This window comes from Mustela nigripes, chromosome 1 (genome assembly GCF_022355385.1).
Source record: "Mustela nigripes isolate SB6536 chromosome 1, MUSNIG.SB6536, whole genome shotgun sequence".
Taxonomy (NCBI): Eukaryota; Metazoa; Chordata; class Mammalia; order Carnivora; family Mustelidae; genus Mustela; species Mustela nigripes.
The window spans coordinates 46,678,561-46,702,424 of record NC_081557.1 but is presented as its reverse complement, the minus strand read 5'-3'; the positions used below and the strand labels follow the sequence as shown (position 1 = coordinate 46,702,424).

General features: G+C 37.4%; 1 protein-coding gene and 1 pseudogene across 1 annotated transcript; both read left to right on the top strand.

The window, feature by feature from the left end:
* The first annotated feature begins 14,921 nt into the window (after positions 1 to 14,921).
* Positions 14,922 to 15,865, top strand: LOC132016005 (olfactory receptor 51A4-like). Its single transcript, XM_059397022.1, is given in 2 exon segments — positions 14,922 to 15,459; positions 15,462 to 15,865. Coding segments are annotated over 2 exon segments (942 nt in total).
* Positions 15,866 to 22,398: 6,533 nt separating this feature from the next.
* LOC132015950 (olfactory receptor 51A4-like) lies at positions 22,399 to 23,251 on the top strand (annotated as a pseudogene).
* The last annotated feature ends 613 nt before the right edge of the window (positions 23,252 to 23,864 follow it).

Genomic DNA, 23,864 nt, shown 5'->3' with positions numbered 1-23,864 from the left:
GCATCTTGGTTCTTTCCACAGTTTGGCGACCCTGGCCGTTGCTGCTATAAACATTGGGTACAGATGGCCCTTCTTTTCACTACATCTGTATCTATGGGGTAAATACCCAGGAGTGCAATGGCAGGATCATAGGAAGTTCTATTTTTAATTTCTTGAGGAATCTCCACACTGTTCTCCAAAGAGGCTGTACCAACTTGCATTCCCACCAAAAGTGTAAGAGGGTTCCCCTTCCTCCACATCCCCTCCAACATATGTTGTTTCCCTCTTGCTAAATTTCGCCATTCTAACTGGTGTAAGGTGATATCTCAATGTGGTTTTAATTTGAATCTCCCTGATGGCTAGTGATGATGAACATTTTTTCATGTGTCTGATAGCCATTTGTATGTCTTCATTGGAGAAGTGTCTGTTCATATCTTCTGCCCATTTTTTGGTATGATTGTCTGTTTTGTGTGTGTTGAGTTTGAGGAGTTCTTTATAGATCCTGGATATCAACCTTTTGTCTGTACTGTCATTTGCAAATACCTTCTCCCATTCCGTGAGTTGTCTCTTTGTTTGTTTGACTGTTTCCTTTGCTGTGCAGAAGCTTTTGATTTTGATGAAGTCCCAAAAGTTCATCTTCGCTTTTGTTTCCTTTGCCTTTGGAGACATATCTTGAAAGAAGTTGCTGTGGCTGATATCAGAGATTATTGCCTATGTTCTCCTCTAGGATTCTGATGGATTCCTGTCTCACATTGAGGTCTTTTCTCCATTTTGAGTTTATCTTTGTGTATGGTGTAAGAGAATGGTCGAGTTTCATTCTTATACATATAGCTGTCCAGTTTTCCCAGCACCATTTATTGAAGAGACTGTCTTTTTTCCACTGTATATTTTTTCCTGTTTTGTCAAAGATTATTTGACCATAAAGTTGAGGGTCCATATCTGGGCTCTCTACTCTGTTCCACTGGTCTATGTGTCTGTTTTTATGCCAGTAACATGCTGTCTTGGTGATCACAGCTTTGTAGTAAAGCTTGAAATCAGTTATCATATGGTTTCACTTATTTGTGGAGCATAACAATAGCATAGAGGACATGGGGAGATAGAGAGGAGAAGGGAATTTGGGGAAATTGGAAAGGGAGGTGAACCATGAGAGATTATAGACTCTGAAAAACAATCTGAGGGTTTTGAAGGGGCGGGGGTGTTGGATGTCGGGGTACCAGGTTGTGGGTATTATAGAGGGCACGGATTGCTTAGAGCACTGGGTGTGGTGCCAAAATAATGAATACTGTTATGCTGAAAATAAATAAAAAATAAATTAAAAAAAATAATTAATACCTATTCTTCTGATGCTGTATCAAAGAATAGAAATGGAAGGAAAATTTCCAAATTCTTTCTATGAGGCCAGAATTATGATGATCTCAAAATCAAAGGCCTTATCACAAAGAATAATTAGAGACCATTATCCCTGATAAGGCTGGATGCAAAAATTGTCATCAAAATAGTAGCCAGTAAGATCCAACAGTACATTAAAATTATTATTCACCACAATCAAGTGGGATTTATTCCTGGGCTGCATGGGTGATTCCACTGTGTCACGGCCAGCACGACAAATCAACCAGGAAATGTGAGGGTTAAGAGGATGGCGAAAAGAAATTAAAAGACAAAGAGATGGGGGCAGGAGGGACACTGAGGAGGATGTCCAACAGTGCCGATTTTATTCCAGTCATTTATAAGGCAGACCACAATAGGAGGAGTAATACATCAGTACCTAGTCAGATGACCGCAAGTTTCTATAACAAGTTTACATTAAGTACAAGCAAACCTCGTGATGCCAGGTAGTCTCGGCTAAAGCCCTTAGCGAGACAATCAACCAGGGAGTGGGATATGGGAGGTACAGGAACAACAAGGACCAACTAAGAACTCATGACCCTGACCACATTATTCCCTTCTATAGGGAGAGCATGTGGGAAGTCATGTAGGTGAGCACACGACACATAGCACAGACCCTTTCTCAGTGTTACTCAACTTTCCTGTCCTTGACCCCTTATCAAGGTGTCCAGACTTTGAAGGAGACACAAGTCATGGCCTGGTTTGATCCTCGACTCCAACCATGCCATAGCCTCCAACACCACTGCAAATCAATCAATGCGATACACTACATAAATGAAACAAAGGACAAGAACCATATGATCCTCTCAATAAATGCATAAAAAGCACTTGACAAATACAAAATCCTTTCTTGATTAAAACTCTTAAAAGTGTAGGGATAGAGGAAATATACCTCTATGTCATAGAAGCCATCTTTGAAAAGCCCACAACGAATATCATTGTCAATGGGAAAAAACTGAGAGTTTTACAGTAATACAACAAGATTGTCCACTATCACCACTTTTGTTTACCATAGTAGTAGAAGTCCTAGTGTCAGCAATCAGACAACAAAAAGAACTAAAATGCATCTGCATTGGAAAAGAAGTCAAACTCTCACTCTTTGCAGGTGACATGATACTCTATGTGGAAAACCCAAAAAAGTCCACCCCCAAATTGCCAGAAGTAACTCAGAAATTCAGCAAATTGGCATGGTATAAAATCAATGCATAGAAATCAGTTGTATTTTTAAAAAAATATATATTTTTTATTTATTTGAGAGAGAGCGAGTGCACAAACAGGGGAAGTGGCAGAAGGAGAAGGAAAAGCAGGCTCCCCACCTTTCACTCTAAGCAGGGAGATAGATGTGGGGTTCAATCCCAGCACCCTGGGATCATGACCTGAGATGAGGCCATATGCTTAAGTACTGAGCTACCAGGCACCCCTCAGTTACAGTTCTATACCTTAACAATTAGAAGAAAGAAAAATTGAAGAGTCAATCCAATTTACAATTGCATCAAAAAACCATAAGATACATAGGAATAAGCCTAATCAAAGAGGCAGAGAAAACTCTAGAACACCCATGAAAGAAATTAAGGAAGATAGAAAAAAAATGGAAAAACATTCCATGTGGATGGATTGGAAGAACAAATATTGTTAAAATATCTATGTTTCCCAGTGCAGTCTACACATTCAATAAAATCCCTATGAAAATACCATCAGCTTTTTTTTTTTTTTTACAGAGCTGGAATAAATAATCCTAAAATTTGTATGGAACAAGAAAAGACCTGAAATAGCCAAAAGAATGTTGAAAAAGAATTCCAAAGCTGGGGCCATCATAATGCCTGGCTTCAAGCTCTATTACAAAGCTATAATCATTAAGACAGTGTGGTACTGGCACAAAAACAGACACATAAATCAATGGAACAGAATAAGGCCAGAAATGGACCCTCAAGTCTATGTTCAACTAATCTTTGACAAAGGAAGAAGGAGCATCAAATGGAAAAAAGACAGTCTTTTCAACAAATGGTGTTGGGAAAATTGGACAACCTCATGTAGAAGAATGAAACTGAAGAAATGAAAATGAAACCATTTTCTTACACCATACACAAAATAAAAATAAATTACAAATGAGTGAAACACCCTAAGTGTGAGACAGGAATCCTTCAAAATCCTAAAAAAGAACACAGGCAGCAACATTTTTGACTTTGGCTGTATCAACTTCTGGCTAGATACATCTCTAATGGCAAGGGGAAAAAAAAGGCAAAATGAACTATTGGGATTTCATCAAGATAAAAAGCTTTTGGGATTCTTGGGTGGCTCAGTTGGCTAAGCATCTACCTTTGATTCAGATCATGATCCCAAGGTCCTGGGATGGGGTCCTGCATTGGGCTCCTTGCTCAGCAGGGAGCCTGCTTCTCCCTCTGCCTCTTGCTCCCCCTGCTTGTGTGCTCTCTGACAAATAAATAAATAAAATCTTTAAAAAAAAAGATAAAAAGCTTTTGCATGCAAAGAAGATAGTTGACAATATTGATAGGCAACCAACAGAATGGGAGAAGATGGTTGCAAATGTCTTATAAGATAAAAGGCTAGCATATAAAATCTATAAAGAACTTATCAAACTCAACACCCACAGAAGAAATAATCCAATCAAGAAATGGGTAGAAGACACGAACAGACATTTCTCCAAAGGAAACATACAAATGGTCAACAGACACATGAAAAAATGCTCAACATTACTTGGCATCAGGAAAATACAAATCAAAACCACAACGAGATACCACCTCATACTAGTTGGAATAGCTAAAATTAAGAACTCAGGAAATGACAGATGTTGGCGAGGATGTGGAGAAAGGGAAACCCTCTTACAATGTTGGTAAGAATGCAAACTGGTGTAACCACTCTGGAAAACAGAATGGAGTCTCCTCAAAAAACTGAAAATAGAGTTATCCTTCAATCCCCCAATTGCACTATGGATATTTACCCCAAAGATACAAATGTATTCATCCGAAGGGACACCTGCACCCCAATGTTTATAGTAACAATGTTTGCAATAGCCAAAGTTTGCAAAGATCCCAGATATCCATTGACAGGTAAATGGATTAAGAAAATGTGGTGTATATATACAGGCATATATATATATATATATATATATATATATATATATATATATATATCTCTCTCTCTCTCTCTCTCTCTCACACACACACACACACACACGATACTATGCAGCCATCAAGAATGAAACCTTGCCGGGGCGCCTGGGTGGCTCAGTGGGTTAAGCCGCTGCCTTCGGTTCAGGTCATGATCTCAGGGTCCTGGGATCAGGCCCCACATTGGGCTTTCTGATCAGCCAGTAGCCTGCTTCCCTTCCTCTCTCTCTGCCCACCTCTCTGCCTACTTGTGATCTCTCACTGTCAAATAAATAAATAAAATATTAAAAAAAAAAAGAATGAAACCTTGCCATTTGCAATGACACGGATGGATGGAACTAGAGGGTATTATGCTAAGTGAAATAAGTTAATCATAGAAAGACAATTATATGATCTCACTCATGTGGAATTTAAGAAAGAAAATGGAGGATCATAAGGGAAGGGAGGAAAAAATAAAACAAAATGAAATCAGAGAGGGAGACAAACCAGAAGAGACTCTAAATCATAGGAAAGAAACAGGGTTGCTGGAGCGGAAGGAGGTGGGGGTGGGGTAACAGGGTGATGGGCATTAAGGAGGGAATGTGATGTAATGAGCACTAGGAGTTACATATAACTGATGAATCACAGAACTCTCCCTGTGAAATTAATAATACACTATATGTTCATTAATTTTATTTAAATAAAAACAGATATATATTTACAGATATGTGCAAACATCAAAGCAGTCAATTTTTATCACTTCAAAAATAATTTCATTCTCTCTGGCTATCATTTTCATCCCATATCCTCCACTTAAGCATTGAGAAATCACTGATCTACTTTCTGGTTCAGTAGATTTCCCTATTCTGCACTTTTTTAATAAATGTAATAATACAATATTTGTTATTTTGTGGCTGATTTCTTTCACTTAGCATACTTATGTAGCATATACCAGTACTTTAGTCCTTTTTATGGCTGAATGACACTTTGTTTTGTGGTGTTATATAAATGGGTTCAGGAGAGCCCCTAATGTAATTGACCTGTATATTGTTTATTTCTTCACTGCAGGTAGGACTTTGAGCTCAAGCCCACTAGTGCCAGATTGTATTACTACACATTCAGATTCTTCAAGTAAATCCCAAAGAAATATAATTATAACCATGTACAGACTCCCCAATGTGCATATTTCACAAAACTGTATTCAACTTCTGCTAGCTATAGATAAGATGAACTCTAGTGCTATAAAAAAGACTCCAAACCACTGGTGCCCTTCAGGGCTTTCTGACTCAGACACTATCTTCCAGGTTGCTGAAAGACATTGTCAGGAAACATGCCCTTTCTCCAATCGCACTATATCTCTGGAGGTCCTTTGCCCTTTTCCCCTTGGGGTGGTGGCACTGACCACTTCCCCTGGCAGGTTTCCTGCTGTGTGGGACCTCCCCTGCTTCCCCTACTTCACTGTGCTACTGCCATCTCATGGCCAAGCCTTTTCCTTAGTCACTCCCCAGATCCTCAAACTCCCTAGAACGCATATCATACAATTTGTTTCTCATTCAGACGATTGATGAACATCTGGTTTGTTGCCACCTCCCATCTATTATGAACAATGCCAGTATGCATATTCTTTTTGTGTCATCAGAGAACACTGTTTATGTTATTTCTACTATTTTAAATATATATTTATATATGATATAAATCTATATCTGTATTTATGATCTAGCATATAGTCTATCTTGGAAAATGTTGCATGAGCACTTGAGAAAATGTGTATCCTATTACTGAGTAGAGTGGTTTATAGTACTACTTAAGTTTTCCATCTCCTTATTGATCTGTTCAATTGTTCTATCCACTATTGATAGTGAGAAAGTGGGATATTAAAATCTTTAGCTTTTATTTTTGAACTGTTTATTCATCTTTTCATTTCTGTAGTTTTTGCTTCATATATTTTGTTGCTCTGTAATTATGTGAGCTTATGCCTATCATTGGTATACTTTCCTGATAGATTGAGCCCTCTTACCATTAAGAAAATTGGCATCTTTGTGTATAAGTATCCTTTTTGTTTTTTGTTTCAAAGTCTATTTGTTTCTAAGGTAGTATAGCCAGATTTTTTATAGTTGCTTTTTGTGTGATATTTTGTTTTCCATTATTTTATGTTTGCATATGTTGCCTACAGAAAGCACATAGTTGGGTCATGTTTTATTATTTAGTCTGAAAACTTTGCTTTTTTGATTGGATTGCTCTGTCCATTACCTCCAATAATAATATTGATAATGGTAAGTTGGACTTACATCTGCCATTTAATTTTTTGTTTTTTCACAACTCATTTTTAAAAAATTTCTCCATTCCTTCTCTGGTACTTTCTTTTGCTTTAAATTAATATTGCCCTATGTAGCATTCTAATTTCTTTAATCACTTTTTCACTAGATATTTTTGAAGGTTTTCCTAAGTGATTATAATAGGGTTTATCACAATCATATTACCAAAATAAGCTTCTGATGTAGCTCAATTTCAGTGATATATGGGAACATTCAGATTGTTACTCCTATATAACTTAATTCCATTTTCCCTTTATTTGTGGTATTATTACATGTATAATACATCTATTGATGTCACAATCCTAAAATACATTGTTTTAATTATTAGTTTACCATCTGTAGACATTTCTGAGAATACAGCATTGTATCTGCCTACCTCCTCTGGGCTGTACTGTCAAATATGTTATAGATACATTATATTTCTATATGTTATAGGCCCAGCATGATATTGCATACATATCACTTATTTAAAACTGCTTTTTAAAGCAGTTAAGAGAAAAAAAGAGATAAAATATACATTTAAGCTGTCTCTTATAATTATAAAATTACCTTTACTAGTGTTTGCTCTGTTTGTGTGTGTGTGTGTGTGTGTGTGTGTGTGTGTATTCAAAGTAAAGTCTTAGAGCATTTACTTTTAGGCTGCATTTGACTATAATCTGAAATCATCGTCTAAGAAGAAGAAATTGTTAAGTTAGACTTAATGAAATTAAAATACTCTGTGCATCAAACATAGTGCTTGAAAATAGACAAGCCAGGGACACCTGGGTGGTGCAGTTGTTTCAGTGATGGACTCTTGATTTCAGCTCAGGGCATGATCTCAGGGTCGTGGGATCAAACCCTGGATCAAACCCTGAGTGGGATCAAACTCCATGTTCAGCGTGGAATTTGCTTGGGATTCCCCTATTTTTCCTCTCCCCTTCCCACTTGTGCTCTCTCTCTTTCTCAAATAAATAAATAAATAAATAAGTCTTGACAAAAGTAGATAAGCCAAATGCTGGAAGAAAATAAGTGTAAAACACATGACAAGTGTTATGTGTAGAATGTATTGTGTATTGTGTAGAATGAACTTCTCTTACAACTTAATAATTAAAAGACAAACCTCCTAGTATAAAATGGAGAGAACTGAAGAATCATTTCACCAAAGAAGATATATGAACAGCCGATGAGCATATAAAAATGTGTTCTGGAATTAGAGGAATGCAAATTAAAATCACTCAGGCAGGCTAGAATTAAAGAGGCTGATGCAATAAACAAAGGTGTGGATGAGATTTTCTGAAGTTTCCTATGTAGCTGAGTGCATAAAATAGTACAACACTTAGAAAACAGATCTGGCAATATGTGTTCTCTGTAAATAGACCCTGAGACGGTGTTTGGGGCATAATGTATTTATGAAAGCTTTAATGCTAGTGAAAGAAAAGGAAAGGCAGTAGCGTTCAACAGAGAGAAAGAGAATTGTAATATAGCCCTGAAAAAACTGTGTCCAACGCTGAAGAGATCTTGCTGTATTTTCTATTAATAGTGATCTTTGGATGGACCTCAATGAACTGGTTTTTTTTTTTTTTATGTGTTTAAGTACAGCCTTAGCTTTTCTTGAGGATTAAGGTTAATTATACGTGTTGATATGGTATGCCTTCTTCTTGCCTCCTGGTTCTTGTGCCCAAAAGCCCTAAGTCCCCAGATGATAGCCAGAATTTATAATTAAGTGTAAATCTTGCTGGAAAAAGTACATTCCCTTTATATCACCAGGACCTATAAGCACACAGTCATTGTTAGGTCAGAAAGCACAATATCTCCCATGACCCATGTAGTCTTCCCACTGTGGTCCCAGCACATATGAAGGTCATTGATTTGGTGTGTACATTGATGCTAACAGGATGCCATTCCATAGACTACTCCTTGAGCTGATACTGCAGATGTGCCTTTTGCAAGCTGTGTGAATGCTCTGTTAGGCCTATAACTTGTAGTATTAGGATATATAACTAACAGATTGAATAGTCATGAGCCCACTCTCTCATGTCTTTGGTTATAACCTCTGTCCCCTGGTCTGACATAGTGTTTAGTCAAATCCTGAGCAGTGGATGAAACACTCCATAAGCTTTCAGAGAATGGTGCTGCTGAGGATCTGAGGACAGAAAGACAATCCCACACCCAGAATGCATGTGTAATTCTGTGAAATCAAGCTGCCCTCTGTGGCAGGATTGAAAGAACAAATGTAGTCAACATGTCATGAAGTGGGTAGTTGGTAACTATGAGAAATGGTTACAATTCAAATTCTCAAAATTAGTCTCTGTTGCTAGAAGGTCTGCCATTTAGTGATGGCAACAGCTAGATCAGACTTAATCATGTGGGGTTCCATAGTGTTCGACCCTCGGGCAGCTGTATAGCACTCTATGGCCTCCTTGCTCATGCACCATTGTGTAAACACTGTGGTGACTGATAGCTGACTAGGCTCTTTGGTCAGTCTGGCTGCATCTTCCATGGTGCCCATCTCTGGTGGACAGTAACGTGTGGTACGAAGATATTCGCAACATATGCTCATGTAATTCTGCCACCCAGACCTCCTGGACTCTGGTTTTTCAGTCTTTTCCTGTCAGTCTCCTGACCAGCCCTAATTCACCACTGCCAATGATTCTGTATATGTGCCAGCCTCAGGATACTTCCTCTTTCACCCAAAGTGATCACAAGGTACACCACTTAAGTCTCCATGTAGGGGATCAACACTTAAAATAAAAGGAAAATTTGTTTGTGGAATATATATTATGCAACCGAAGGGAATAATGTGGATGCATATGTAATCATGTACTTTTTATATATGATTTATTGAAGGAAGCAGCTGAATAACAGTGCTGTAGAATTATTTCAATTATAAAAAAGTAATTCAAACAAAATGTGTGCATGTAGTGTATATGTGTATGTGTATATTGAGAGAGAGATCCATGGAATCAATCATTTCAAATGGTAAATGGAGATTATCCTTGGTTATGGTTGTGGGGCAGAGAGAGAGGTCAACATTCACTTTTGTATTAAACATGCCAGTATTATTTATTTTCAATATCGGGCAGTATTTTAAAAGTAAATATTATTCCCTTATCTTTTAAAAGTAATAATTTGCTCCTGTAAGAATTAAAAAAACCCTGGGTGGCTCAGTTAGTTGATTGTCTGTCTTCAGCTCAGGTCATGATCCTGGAGTCTCAGGGTCTACCCCACTTGGGACTCCCTGCTCATTGGAGAGAATGCTTCTCCTTCTCCCTCTGCCATTTCCCACCACTTGTGCTCTCTCTTAAAAAAATAAAATAAAATAAAAAACAAAAATGAAAAAACCAATAAACCAACTATAGTATCACTCACATGACAGAATAATACAATGTGACAACTGCTGGGAAAAAGCCAAGAACAGAATGCTCTGAAACTGCAGGCAAGGGAGCAATTAATGCAGCATAATGGGACCCGGGCACTCTCATACTTTCTTTTTTTTCCCTAAAAAAATGGCTAAATCATTTGCATTATGGCAATTCACCTGACTCTTCTTGCATCCAGTTAAGGATTCATTAAAGTATACAGCTGGGCTTTTTATTCCCTCTGGAGGTAGCATTATCATCCCAAAAGGCCAGTAACAAAGCATTATGAAGGAAGGACTAGTATCAGAAGTCATGATAATTCTGTGTACCCGAGACTGGGATTGGGGTGGCTTCATTCTTGGTTCATATATCTGAACCTGAAGTGTAGACTTAATGGCCCACTCCTCGGTAAGTACCTGAAGACCCTAATGTTCCAGTTAGATGTTATTGATCAAGAACATACAGATGGATAAATTGTGTTCTTGATGAGCTGTTAGTATTTTACATTTAATACTGGTTTAAATCTCAGGATATACTTAAGACCTTGGCAATACCACTGTCTTGATTAGAGTTATTCAGAGAAACAGAAGCAATAGGATATGTCTTGGACGCTGAGGATTATATGTGGAGGTTGAGAAGTTCCATAATCTGCCACTTAGAAGCTGGAAGTTCTAGCAAGGTAGTGGTATAATTCAGTCTAATGTCCTAGCTCAAGCAATCAGGCAGGAAGGACTGAATTCTTCTTCCCTCCCCCTATTTGCTCTATTCAGGCTCTAAACTGATTGGATCATGCCATCCCATAGAGGGAAAGGCAAACTGCTTGATCTGAGTTTACAGATTTTACTAAATCACATATGGCTAGGTTTTGCACAAATTCCGCTTAATCACTTGATTTTAGAGTCCTCCAAGTTGAAGATAGGATTTTTCATTCATTCATTGGATGTCATGGGAAATGATATATGATTACATGGGACACAATAAGCTAGAGGAAGGAGGAAAAACAGTAATATTATTAGCTAGAGCACACTATGCTCTGAGTTACCATTTCTTTCATTACTGAGTTAGCTCTTGACCTAAAGTTTGGGTTAATTTGTGTTCACAAGGTAGGCAGGGTTAAAACAAACAAACAAACTGCAACAAAGCCACAACTGGCATTCCAACCAGAAAAAAACAACTGTTGCTCAAGTTTTGTATTATTGAAAATGCCAAGTTCTGCCCTAAGTTCATCTTTGTAAAATAAAAATGTTATACTGTTATATAAAAATATATATCCTTTAAAGAAATGCCTATATCACTGCATTCTTTCTCATCAGCTCACCTTCTGCAGCACTAGCAGGGAGGACAAAAGCATTATCCTATGTTGTGTTTGGGGCTAAACAGCCCACAGGCATCAGTAGAGGACAGGGGTGGGGTGTAGGGCAGTCCAAGAGGGTGGGAGTTTTATTGTAATTCAAAGTACATCATCAAGAAAGTCAACAGACACCTCCTTAATATGGGAGAAGGCAGGGCCTTGAACTTCGGGGAAGGGATTTGACTTGGGGAAGTGGAGGTTATTCTGATTTTCTTAAGAGAAAGAGAATGACTGACATTACAGAAAGGCAAATCTGGCAGCTGGCACCAAAGGCATTTTGTAACACCCATGCACACACAGGGCCTCTGTGATACTGGTGGTGAGTACCTTTCAATCTGGAATGTACTGACCAATGGATTGCTTATAAGGCTTTTATTTTCTTTTTGTGTGCTAATTGCATTTAGAACTTACTCTGTATTCTCCACTATTTAGCATAAAATTCTATATGCATTTACTTCCAAACTATATTTTTCTGCGGATGTATTTACCATTAAATCACTAATAGGTGACATAGAGACAGAAGTTAAATTAAGCAAGGAATTTAATCTACAAAGATGGAATTAACCCCCCCCCCCCAAAAACAATAAAAAAACCTCAAAAGCTCAACACAAATGATCACAGATATAGCTGCTTAGAAATGCAGCAGGCATGGGCAAGCAGCTTATGGACTGTGAAGGAGAGATAAGAAAAGGGTACAGGAAATAGGTGTGGACACACACACACACAATATTATGTGCAAAAGAAGTGGAATGCATGGATGCCTGGGCAGCTCTATTGTTGAGCATCTGACTCTTGGTTTGGTTCAGCTCAGATCATGATTACAGGGTCCTGGAACTGAGCCCTGTGTGGGGCTCTGTGCTGTTTAAGATTCTTCCTCCCCTCCCCTCTGCTCCTACCCCCACTCACAGTCTGTCTCTCAAGTAAAGAAATAAATAAGATCTTGAAAAAAAAAGAGGAATGGATAAAAGATAAAAGCAAGAATGAAGGAACAAAGGTATAGAAAAGAGAGACAACATTACAAACTAGTTGATACTGATTATATACAAAAGAAATCTACAAGACTTTGGCAACATATGTGAGGACAAGAGAGGAAGAGAAAAGAACAAGATAGCATAATAAACAATTGACCTATGTATCACTTTATGGGAGAGCATCAGTTCTCTAGTGATCAGGAATTGGTATAAAAGTAAATCTTATGTGTTAAATTTATGTTTATTTACAATGTACCTTTTAACCCTTTGGAATATTTACAGCTTCTTTAAATAATGTCAACAAGTTATCTTCAATAATACTGCTTTCAAGCCAGCACAAAGTGGTATCCAGGCACCAGTTATATTAAAATGTATCTCTTTTACTTAAATGTTTTCTTTTAGTCCTCATGTTTTTCCACTTGTAACTAACATTGACTTTCCAAGATTCCCACAGAAATACAGGCTGGATGGCAATCCAAGGTCGGAGTATGGGGTGGGTGTCGGCATGAGGCAGGCACCCATGCATAGCAGTTATCCTTACATATTCCACTTCAGTCCTTCATTCCTTTAGCCTCTAGTTTAAAATGATGCTGTGTATTTATCCAACAAATATTTATTGATAATCAAATGGGTGAAAGCTTCAAGGAACATCAAGATAAACATGAAATATACCCTGACCACAAACAGATCAGTGAAGTGGGAGGAACAGATGTGAAATAAATGTCAAATAAATACTCCTAAACTCGCAAAAGTTCATAAATAAAAGCATATTCTATTTTTTTTCATTAAATTAAATTTTTTTCAGTGTTCCAAAATTCATTGTTTATGCACCATACCCAGTGCTCCATGCAATATGTGCCCTCTGTAATATCCACCCCTCCCAAACCTTCAGTTTGTTTCACAGTATTTTGGAAGTAAGGTGAGGAAATGTTCCAGGAAAATATTCTAAAGGACATGATATCTAATTAAGGATTTGGACAAAGGCAGGAAAGGAAAAGAAGAGTGTCTTTTTATGATACATAAAATCAAAATACTTGAAATAGCATAGTATTCTGGAAATTGAAAGAAGTTGACTGGGACATGAAGAAGAGAGTTAGCCATAGAAAGTCAGGAGACTGGTAATTAATAGCCTCCTCTAGCCTGTGATCACTATTAAAAATGTTTTGTCCAGCATTTTCTCTTTTTTGTTCACTACATAGAGAAAAATAAATTACTTTCTTAGCAACATTTCTCTTAATCTAAAATTCTTACACCCTTATCATATCATAGGGTGAATTTTACAATCAGTGTGGATTTTAAACTTCCAGTTTGTGGTCTCATTATGGAAAGCATTATGTTCAGCTCCTAGATGATAAAAATAACCAACAAATCTAAAATATTAACTGTGATTCTACCGTAACTTTCCAATCCCTTTTTCAAAGTTGGCATACCATTTTACAATTCCATCAGCAATGTACAAAGGTAAAACTTCTCCAAACCCTTGCCAAAACATATTATTATTATTATTGTTAAATTTTAGCCAGCCTAAAGGTGTGGGATGCTATCTTGTTGTGGTTTTGTTGTGCATTTTCCCAATGACGAATGATGTGGAAGATCACTTACATCTGCATTTTTGAGTTATAAGGATTCTTTCTAAATTCTAGATACACATTCTTTCTAAACTCTAGATATAGGATTTGCTAATATATTCTCTTATTCTGTGGGTTGTCTGTTGAGTTTCTCAATGGTGTACTTTGAATCACAAACTTAAGAAAAACTATGATCAAGTCCAATTTATGTATTTTTTTGTTTATACTTTTTGTGCCATACAAAAACGTTTCCTAACTGAAATTCACAAATATTTACTCATTTGTTTTCTTCAAAAGGGTTTACTATTATAGCTCTTGTATTTAAGTCTCATATTTTGAAATAATTTGTATATAGTGTGAGGTAGTGTCTAAATTCATTCTTTTGCTTGTGAATATGCATTGCCTACCACTATTTTAAAAACAATACAGCTTCTTAAAAGTTAAATATCAAATAACTGCACATGCATCTATCTATAGTGTGATGTTCTTGATCTGAACCTATGTTAATGCATATCATTTCCAAATTCATTGAGAGTCATTATCCTAACAAAATACGCTGTAGGAAATAGAGTCTGACAAATTTTGTTTCCTTCTTATGTGCTGAGTCTAGGGGAAACATTTTGAATATTTATATCCATCTACTGATGAATATATGAGGGATAGGTATATATTCATGTTCCTGTATCTTACTTACATGTTACTTACATTACTTACACATTATGATATTATTCCTGTCCATACTTTACAAAATGTTTTATTTTCATCCTAAGAATTATTGAAGAATAGGTGGAATTACAAGATTTCCATTGACCCAAGTGGTTATGCAAATATGCATTTAAGCAAACGACTTTTTGCCATAGCAAGAAGACTCTTCTGAGTCCCACAACCTCATCTCACTTTCCTGCAATGTCAGTCTTTAACACCTCTGAAGGGGAAATCTCTACCTTCTTCCTCACTGGGATCCCAGGGGTGGAGCATGCTCACATTTGGGTCTCCGTCCCCATTTGCTTCATGTATCTCCTTGCCATCCTGGGGAACTGCACCATCCTCTTTTTCATAAAAACAGAGACCTCTCTGCACGAGCCTATGTATTATTTCCTCTCCATGCTGGCCTTTTCTGACCTGGGGTTGTCCATCTCCTCCCTTCCAACCATGTTGAGAATCTTCTTGTTCAATGCCACTGGAATTTCTCTTGATGCCTGCTTTGCCCAGGAGTTCTTCATTCATGGATTCTCAGCTATGGAGTCATCAGTACTTTTCATCATGTCCATCGATCGCTTGATAGCCATCTACAGTCCTCTCAGATACACCTCCATCCTGACCAGTGTCAGAGTCTTTAAAATTGTTCTTGTATTTGCCATAAAAAGTCTCTTACTGGTTTTCCCCTTCCCCTTTATTCTAAAGAGGCTGAAATTCTGTAGGAAAAACCTTATATCCCACTCCTTTGCCTCCACCAGGATGTCATGAAGCTCGCCTGTTCGGACAACAGGGTAAATGTCATCTATGGACTGCTTGTAGCTCTAACAGCTATGTTAGACTTGGTATGCATTTCTGTGTCTTACCTGTTCATCTTGAAAATTGTTCTGGGCATTGCCTCACACAAGGGCTGTGTCAAGGTCCTCAACACTTGCATTTCCCATATTTCTGCTGTGCTGATCTTCTATGTGCCAATCATCACCTTGGCTATTATTCACCGCTTTGCCAAAAATATTTCTCCAGTTGTTAGGGTCATCATAGCTGATACTTTCCTTCTGGTTCCCCCTCTAATGAATCCTATTGTGTACTCTCTGAAGAGTCAGCAGATTAGAAATCTGATTCTCATGAAATTATGTGAGAGACAAGGTAGATGAGAAACTTGAGCTGCAATGAATGCTCAGCTCACTTGGCAATGTTTGAGCAAATGTAGGGGTACAGTAATGACAGTGAAGTAATAGAGATTGACAAAAATACATATTTCATATACTCAGCAGGCTCATCAAGTTTCAAAGTATTGATTTCATTTAGCAGCAACAATATCCAACATGTCTTGGGTTGTAAAATGTTGACCACTACATTTTCTGCCTCCTTTATTCCTTTACCTCTCTTCACAGCTAGCTATATGACTATGTCAACAATAGCTACAGAAGTACCTTCTTAATTTGAGTATATAAATTTTTCAATTTAGTATTCTAAAAAACAAAAAAAGGAAATTAGTATGTCCATTTGGGATAAAAGCAAACATAACTCTAACTCGGGCATGATCAGCTCTAACTGAAATGAATTGAAAGATTAATCACACACACCACACACACACACACACACACACATACACACAGCATCAGCATCCCCTAAACATCCCCTAGTTTGTGTGCATTTGTATGTGTATTTGTGTGTTTTTGTGTATGTATGTATGTTTGTGTGTTGGGGACTGATATATGTATGTTTGTGTGTATGTTTCTACAGAAATTCAAATAAATCATAAAAATGCTCCTGTCTCAAGTACTGTGAAACATGTACTAAATGTAAATACAGTAGCAGATGAGCAATATGTCATTAATTTATATTTTAAGTTCTCTGCAATATATTTAATAAATCTCCCCCTTTAGTATACATATTGGGTGAGCTGCTCCTTGAAAGTTTGTATAGTATTCTTTTTTTCCCCAGTTACATACCTAAGCAGTAGTATTATTTCTTAATTGTCTAGATCCTCCATCCCTGCATATGTGATTGAAGTAGAATGTTTAAATTTCCATCTTTGTGTTCAGTGTCTAGCAAAGTACCTGGAACATATGAATTGTTTATCATATGTTTGTTGAAAGCATAGCAATCCTAGCACATTGTGAAGACACAAATATAGTGCATGATAAGAACACCAAAGAACCCATTAAAGTATGTCTGCAAATCTCCATTAATATGAAGTTCACTTCTACAAACTAATTACTTGGATAGAAATTAAACTAAAAGTGGGGCACCTGGGTGGCTCAGTGGGTTAAGCCTCTGCCTTCGGCTCAGGTCATGATCTCAGGGTCCTGGGATCGATCCTGCATTGGGCTCTCTGCTCAGTGGGGAGCCTGCTTCCTCCTCTCTCTGCCTGCCTCTCTGACTACTTGTGATCTCTCTCTGTCAAATGAGTAAATAAAAAGTCTTAAAGAAAAAAGAAAAAATTAAACTAAAAGCAAGCACAAATAAAGCATAAATATAGTCAGCAATCCCAAAATAAGTGGAGTAATCTCATGTATGTAGATAAGATCTAGGCGGGCCCTCACTAAAAATTAACTGAATTTAGTCTCACTTCTGATAAGCACGACTATTTAATCCACACTAAACCCTGGAAATCAGAACCCTGTGTTAGTAAGATTAGCAAGTGTTATTAAGATTAAACACTCCATGCTAGAGATGGTGCTACATTACAGTATCCTAAGCAACACAACATTCTTAGGTGAGACATTGCAATGACTCACAGATAGGAAATAGAAGTCACAGGAACCTGGGGAGCTTCATCATTCTTAAATTCTGGAAGTCACTTTTAGCATCACCAACTCTTGTTCTCTTCACCTTTCTACTTTGCTTCAATCACTATTCCGAGTGAAACCCCCTACATGTTGAATAAATGGTCAGAGGTTGGAGTGATAGGTAGTGGGGACACTTCTTACATCTCTATTAACAAAAGAGAGTGGACTTTCAACATGAACTTTGCTTAGAGACTTAAGGAAAAGGCTAAAAAATACGAATTACTTGACATTCTTAAACCAGAACTGGTCATAATACCTTTGGATATGAACTCATTGTGATTGGCAAAACTGGGTCATGGCACTACTAGATTACAGTGACTGGAATACACAAAGGAAGATATTTCTTTTCCTAGGGAGGTTGGAGAAATGTTATTTGGAAAAAATAGAACAAAACAAGTTAAATAAAGGAAAACAAAATAAAACCAGTAGCTGTCTACTAGACCTGCCAAAGAGCACAATGACATTATTGAGAAAAAATATAAAAAACATGATTCAATAAAAAAATTATTAAAGGATACATAAGAAATGAACTCAAATAGAGGCCTTTAAGAGTTTGATTGGGAGTTCTTAGAAAATACATCCATTATACTTTTATACAAGAATTAGGAATTAGTGTACTTAGAGAATGCAATTCATCATGGAAATGGTAAGTCATCTTTGGAATGCTACCTTTAAGAAGACAGACAAGTATGCTGATATATATCATCTTAACTGACAGCACCTATGTAAGAGCCAACAAAAGTCTTCCTTTCAATCTTGACAAAGCATTAGAATCACTTGGGAGCTTTTTAAAGTCTGGATATTATGTAATATCACAGACCAATTAAATCAGAATACAAAATTGTATTTAACCTATTATCTTATTGATGGATATTGGAGTTGTTTCCAAATTTTAACTGTTATAAATAAAATTCCTATAGATAATCTTAGAGATGTGTTTTCTTGTTGCAGCTGTAGTATTTATTTTATGGTATTGCATTATGATATTAATTTTTAATTTCCTAAGTGCTAATTAAAATGTGAGAATTCAAGTACACTTTTTTTTTTTTAACATTACTTACTAATTTCTAGGAGTCCTTTATACATACTTTGTCAGGTATGTGTGATCTTTATTTATTGTCACATAGGTGTAATCTTTATTTATTCCTCATGAGTGGTCTGTCTTTTGGTCTTCTTAAAAGTGTTGTTCAGTGCCAGAAGTTCTTCCCTTTTCTTAATTATAAGTGATTATTATTACTTCCGGGCTAATCTTTTTAGAACCTCAATTATTCCAAAGTCATGAATTTTTTAAATAATTTTTCTTCTACATTTTTCCTTTTATGTTTAATGCTTAGGTCTATGACCTAGCTGAAATTAATTTATGATAAATCTCCCTATTCATTCATTTATTTTTGTATATGAATTGCTTCATTTATTGAAAAGATTTTTCCCTTTTGAATTTTTTCACTGTCATTCTGTTCCTTCTTGTGTGTTGGTTTGCAACCTCAGGAATTTCTCAGGTAAAATCTGAAAAGGACCCCCATACAGGGAGGGCAAGCAGAGACCAAAGAAAGAGGCAGAGCCCTCCACATTTGTAGGTGGCAGGTTTAGTAAGCATGGAAACATATATGAGATTTGTCTTGGGAAGTCATAAAATGAGTAAATGTCCACACCTGCCTCCAGAATCTTAAAAAGTTTATAGAGGCTTTAGTGGGGGTCAGTCATGTACACCATCCAGATGGTCTCAATAACACTGTGCTTTCTCAAGGCTATGTCCTTGAACATTTCAGGGCTCCCACTGTGGGAATGGTTCACAGAATGTACATTCTGAAGATTGGGAGGGGGTGAGGACCCTCCGATTATCCAGGCCCAGCTAATGGATCAGTTGACAGTCAGAGCCTCCTGATGAATTCCTCCAACATTGTGTCAATACCACACCCCTATATAAATGTAGCTTTATTTAGAGTTAGTGAGATCCAACAACGTTTTTCTAATCTTGCATAGTGTAGATCTTTTGCATTTCCACACAAAGTTTACAATCGCCTTGTCAGTTTCTACACTAAAAGCTATTAGGGCTTGATTAGGATTTTGCTGAGCCAACGTTACTTTGTGAAGAATTGTTAGCGACACCGTTTTCTAACTAATGAGTCTGATCTCTCTACTTACAAAGATCTTCTTGAAATTTTGTGCAAGGTTTTGAATTTATCGGTGTAGCTATCTTAAAATAGTTATTGTATTGGGGTGCCTGGGTGGCTCAGTGGGTTAAAGCCTCTGCCTTTGGCTCAGGTCATGATCCCAGGATACTGGGATCCAGCCCTACCTCTGGCTCTCTGCTTGGCAGGGAGCCTGCTTCCTCCTCTCTCTCTGCCTGCTTGTGATCTCTGTCTGTTAAATAAATAAATAAATAAATAAATAAAGTTATTGTATTTATTTTTACATATTTGATTTTACTGATTAAACACCCTGACTGACATAAATGGTATTTTGTATTAATAAAAATTATTTTTTCAAGTGTGTAGGATCTCAGTTTTGTATATTGCTGGCTGGCTTTTTAAAACCAACTTATTCTTGGGCACCTGAGTGGTTCAGTCAGTTAATTGCACAAGTGACACCTTTGGCTCAGATCATGACCCAGGGTCCTGGGATTGAGAGTCCCATATCAGGCTCCCTACTCAGCCTGGTAACTGCTTCTCCCTCTGCCCCTCCCCACCGCTTGTGTTCTCTCTCTCAAAAATAAATAACATCTTTTAAAAAAAAGTGGGATCTTCAAAAAGATAAAACTAACCTACTCTTGTCCATTGATGAGTGAATAAGGAAGATGTGGTATATTCATACAATCAATATTACTCAGCCATAAAAATGAATGAAATCTTGCCATTTGCAATGACATGAGTGGATCTAGAGAGTATGATGCTAAGCAAAATAAGTCAAAGGAAGACAAATACCATTTGGTTTCACTTATATGTGGAAATTAAGAAAAAACAAATAAGTGGGGGAAAAAAAGGACAAAGGTGGGAAAGAAGAGATTAAAGGGCTCAGATTTTTGGTTTGTGAAAATTGAGCATCAAAGTGTATTTTTATGATGAGTCCCTAAGAAGAGGCAGATTTAGGAAAGGAGAAAATGATGTCTAATTTGGATATATTGGTTTACAGGGATATTAAATTAGTGATCCAGGACTATCTGGAAGGAGGAATCCAACTTGAGTGAAGTCTAGGCTAAAATACACATCATAGGGTGTTTGTCTTGCATCACTTTTTTAAAGACACAAACTCAACTCCCAGCATCTCTGCTTTGACTCTGACGGGCAGAGGAATATCTGAGCCAAATATCAAACAGAAGTCTCAGAGATTTTGCTCAGCATTTACCACTACCATGTCTCTTCCATACCTCGTTACTAAGGTCGTCTTTCTAATGAAAACAGTTCCTAATTCATGGTCTAGGTGCTTATTACATGTCCTTGGTATTAACTTTCTCTGGATTTCCTGCATCTGCATGTGTTTATACGCTTATTTTCAGAACAGATGCAGCCTGGTTGCAATCGCCAGAGAGTTCAATGCCCCTAGAGCTGGTGACTGGGGAAATAAGAAGGGGGAAGCCCTCCTATATGAGGAGGAGACTTTCTGGCAGTCAAATTCAATGACTTCTGCGATTTTATACTGAAAGCCTTCAGTTACTCTCAAAGATGCTCTCCAAAATATCCACTCTCTGGTGAGTACCCAGATATCCTTCTTTTTAGTTTTCACTTATATTTTAATTTTTTAAAATTCGTATTTTATTTTTAATTTTTTGGTAATCAACAGCACAGAACTTCGTATAGAGCAGGGAGAAGCCTCCAAAAGTCATACCTCTAGCAAGAATTTTCCTTTCAGAGACTAGTTAAAAAGACTGTTTACTTTTTGGAGGATCAGCCTTCAATAGTATTTAAATCCTCCTAAATTGTAATATTGACCGCACCAGGTTATTATTCTTCTGGCAACCCTATACAAGTGTTCCACAAATTCCAGGCTGAAAGAAATGAGGTATAATCTGTCAGTAATCTCTACAAGGACTTCCCTGACAAATATATACATGATTTGAAATAGTAATGATTTTTAAAGAAGGTTTAAATAACCAATTTTCAGATGGCAAGAAACAGAATTAAGGAGAGTTTAATTTTGAGAAGGCTATATACATTTGTGGGAAGGGTTAGGAAGAAAAAGAGTATGAAATCCCTTTGCCTTTAATAAGTGTCACTTTGGGAATCATATATTCTACCCAATAGTAGATCTAGGACATGAAAACAAAACAATAGACAACTCAAGGGAACTGGTTGTGATGAGTGTCAGGTGTTGTATGTAAGCAATGAATCACTCAATTTTGCTATCGAACCTCATATTACACTATATGTTAACTAACTAGAATTTAAACAAAAACTTGACAAGTTTAAACAAAAACTTTAAAAAACTAAAAAAGGGATGGGATTGACGACTGGTTATTAAAACACTACCAAAAAAATGAATTCAGACCTGTATCTGAATGCAAAATAAAGGGGTGCCTGGGTGGTTCAGTGGGTTAAAGCCTCTACCTTCGGTTCAGGTCATGATCCCAGGATCCTGGGATCAAGACACGCATTGGGCTCTTTGCTCAGCGGGGAGCCTGCTTCCTCCTCTCTCTCTCTGCAAAATAAAGATCAAGTTTCTTTATAAGGAAAATATGGCCAGCAGTAATTTTTCTAAGCTAGGATATCTGAAAAGTCAAAGTTCAAAGTGGCATGTATTTTTTACTGTATGGCAGCCACATAAATGCTTTGTTCTGTCAAAAGAGCTGAAAGAAGCTCTTCAAAAAACTGCTTTTTTTCTGTGATATTTTCAGATCCTCATATTTTACTAACTCAGCATCTATCTCTCTCATTGTAGAGCCCTCTAAATGTATCATGTCCATTATCAACATAGCATATGTTGAAATCACCACCTTCTTCCTGGTTGGGATGCCAGGGCTGGAATATGCACACATCTGGATCTCTATCCCCATCTGCAGCATGTATCTTTTTCCTATTCTGGGAAACTGCGCCATCCTTCTTGTCATCATGACAGAGCCCTCCTTGCATGAGCCCATGTACTACTTCCTTTCCATGTTGGCCATGTCTGACATGGGCTTGTCCTTCTCTTCTCTACCCACCATGGGGAGGATCTTCTTATTCGATGCTCCTGAAATTTCTTCCAATGCCTGCGTTACTCAGGAATTCTTCACCCATGGATTCATAGTAGTTGAGTCCTCAGTGCTCCTGATCATGTTGTTTAACCACTTTCTAGCCACCCACAGCACTCTGATATACAGTTCCATCCTGACTCCTGTCAGAGTTGCAAAAATAGGAATGGCATTAGTTTTCAGGCATTTCCTCGTGGTTCTTCCCTTACCCTTCTCTCTGAGAAGTTTGTAGAAAAAGCCAATTATTTCATTCCTACTGTCTCCACCAGGATGTCATGTAGTTGGCCTTCTCTGACAACCAAATTGATGTCTTCTATGTTTTTTTTTTTTTTTTTTTTGGAGTACTCTGCCCTATGGTAGACTTTATGCTCATTACTGTGTCTGACATTCTGATCCTCAAGACTGTGCTGGTAATTGCATCCCAAAAGGAGCAACTCAAGGCCCTCAATACTTGTGTTTCACACATCTGTACAGTGCCCATCGTCAGCTTGGCCATTATCCATTGCTTTGTCAGACATGTCTCACCTCTCTTCAATGTAATTAAGTCATTACAAGAAATGAGTGTCTTTTTTATTTAATTATTTTTTAAATATTTATTTTTTATAAACATATATTTTTATCCCCAGGGGTACAGGTCTGTGAATCACCAGGTTTACACACTTCACAGCACTCACCAAAGCACATACCCTCCCCAATGTCCATAACCCCACCCCCCTTCTCCCAACCCCCCACCCCCAGCAACCCTCAGTTTGTTTTGTAAGATTAAGAGTCACTTATGGTTTGTCTCCCTCCCAATCCCATCTTGTTTCATTTATCTTCCCCTACCCACTTAAGCCCCCATGTTGCATCACAACTTCCTCATATCAGGGAGATCATATGATAGTTGTCTTTCTCTGCTTGACTTATTTCGCTAAGCATGATACGCTCTAGTTCCATCCATGTTGTCGCAAATGGCAAGATTTCGTTTCTTTTGATGGCTGCATAGTGTTCCATTGGGTATATATAACACCTCTTCTTTATCCATTCATCTGTTGAGGGACATCTAGGTTCTTTCCATAGTTTGGCTATTGTGGACATTGCTGCTATAAAAATTCGGGTGCATGTGCCCCTTCGGATCACTACGTTTGTATCTTTAGGGTAAATACCCAGTAGTGCCATTGCTGGGTCATAGGGCAGTTCTATTTTCAACAT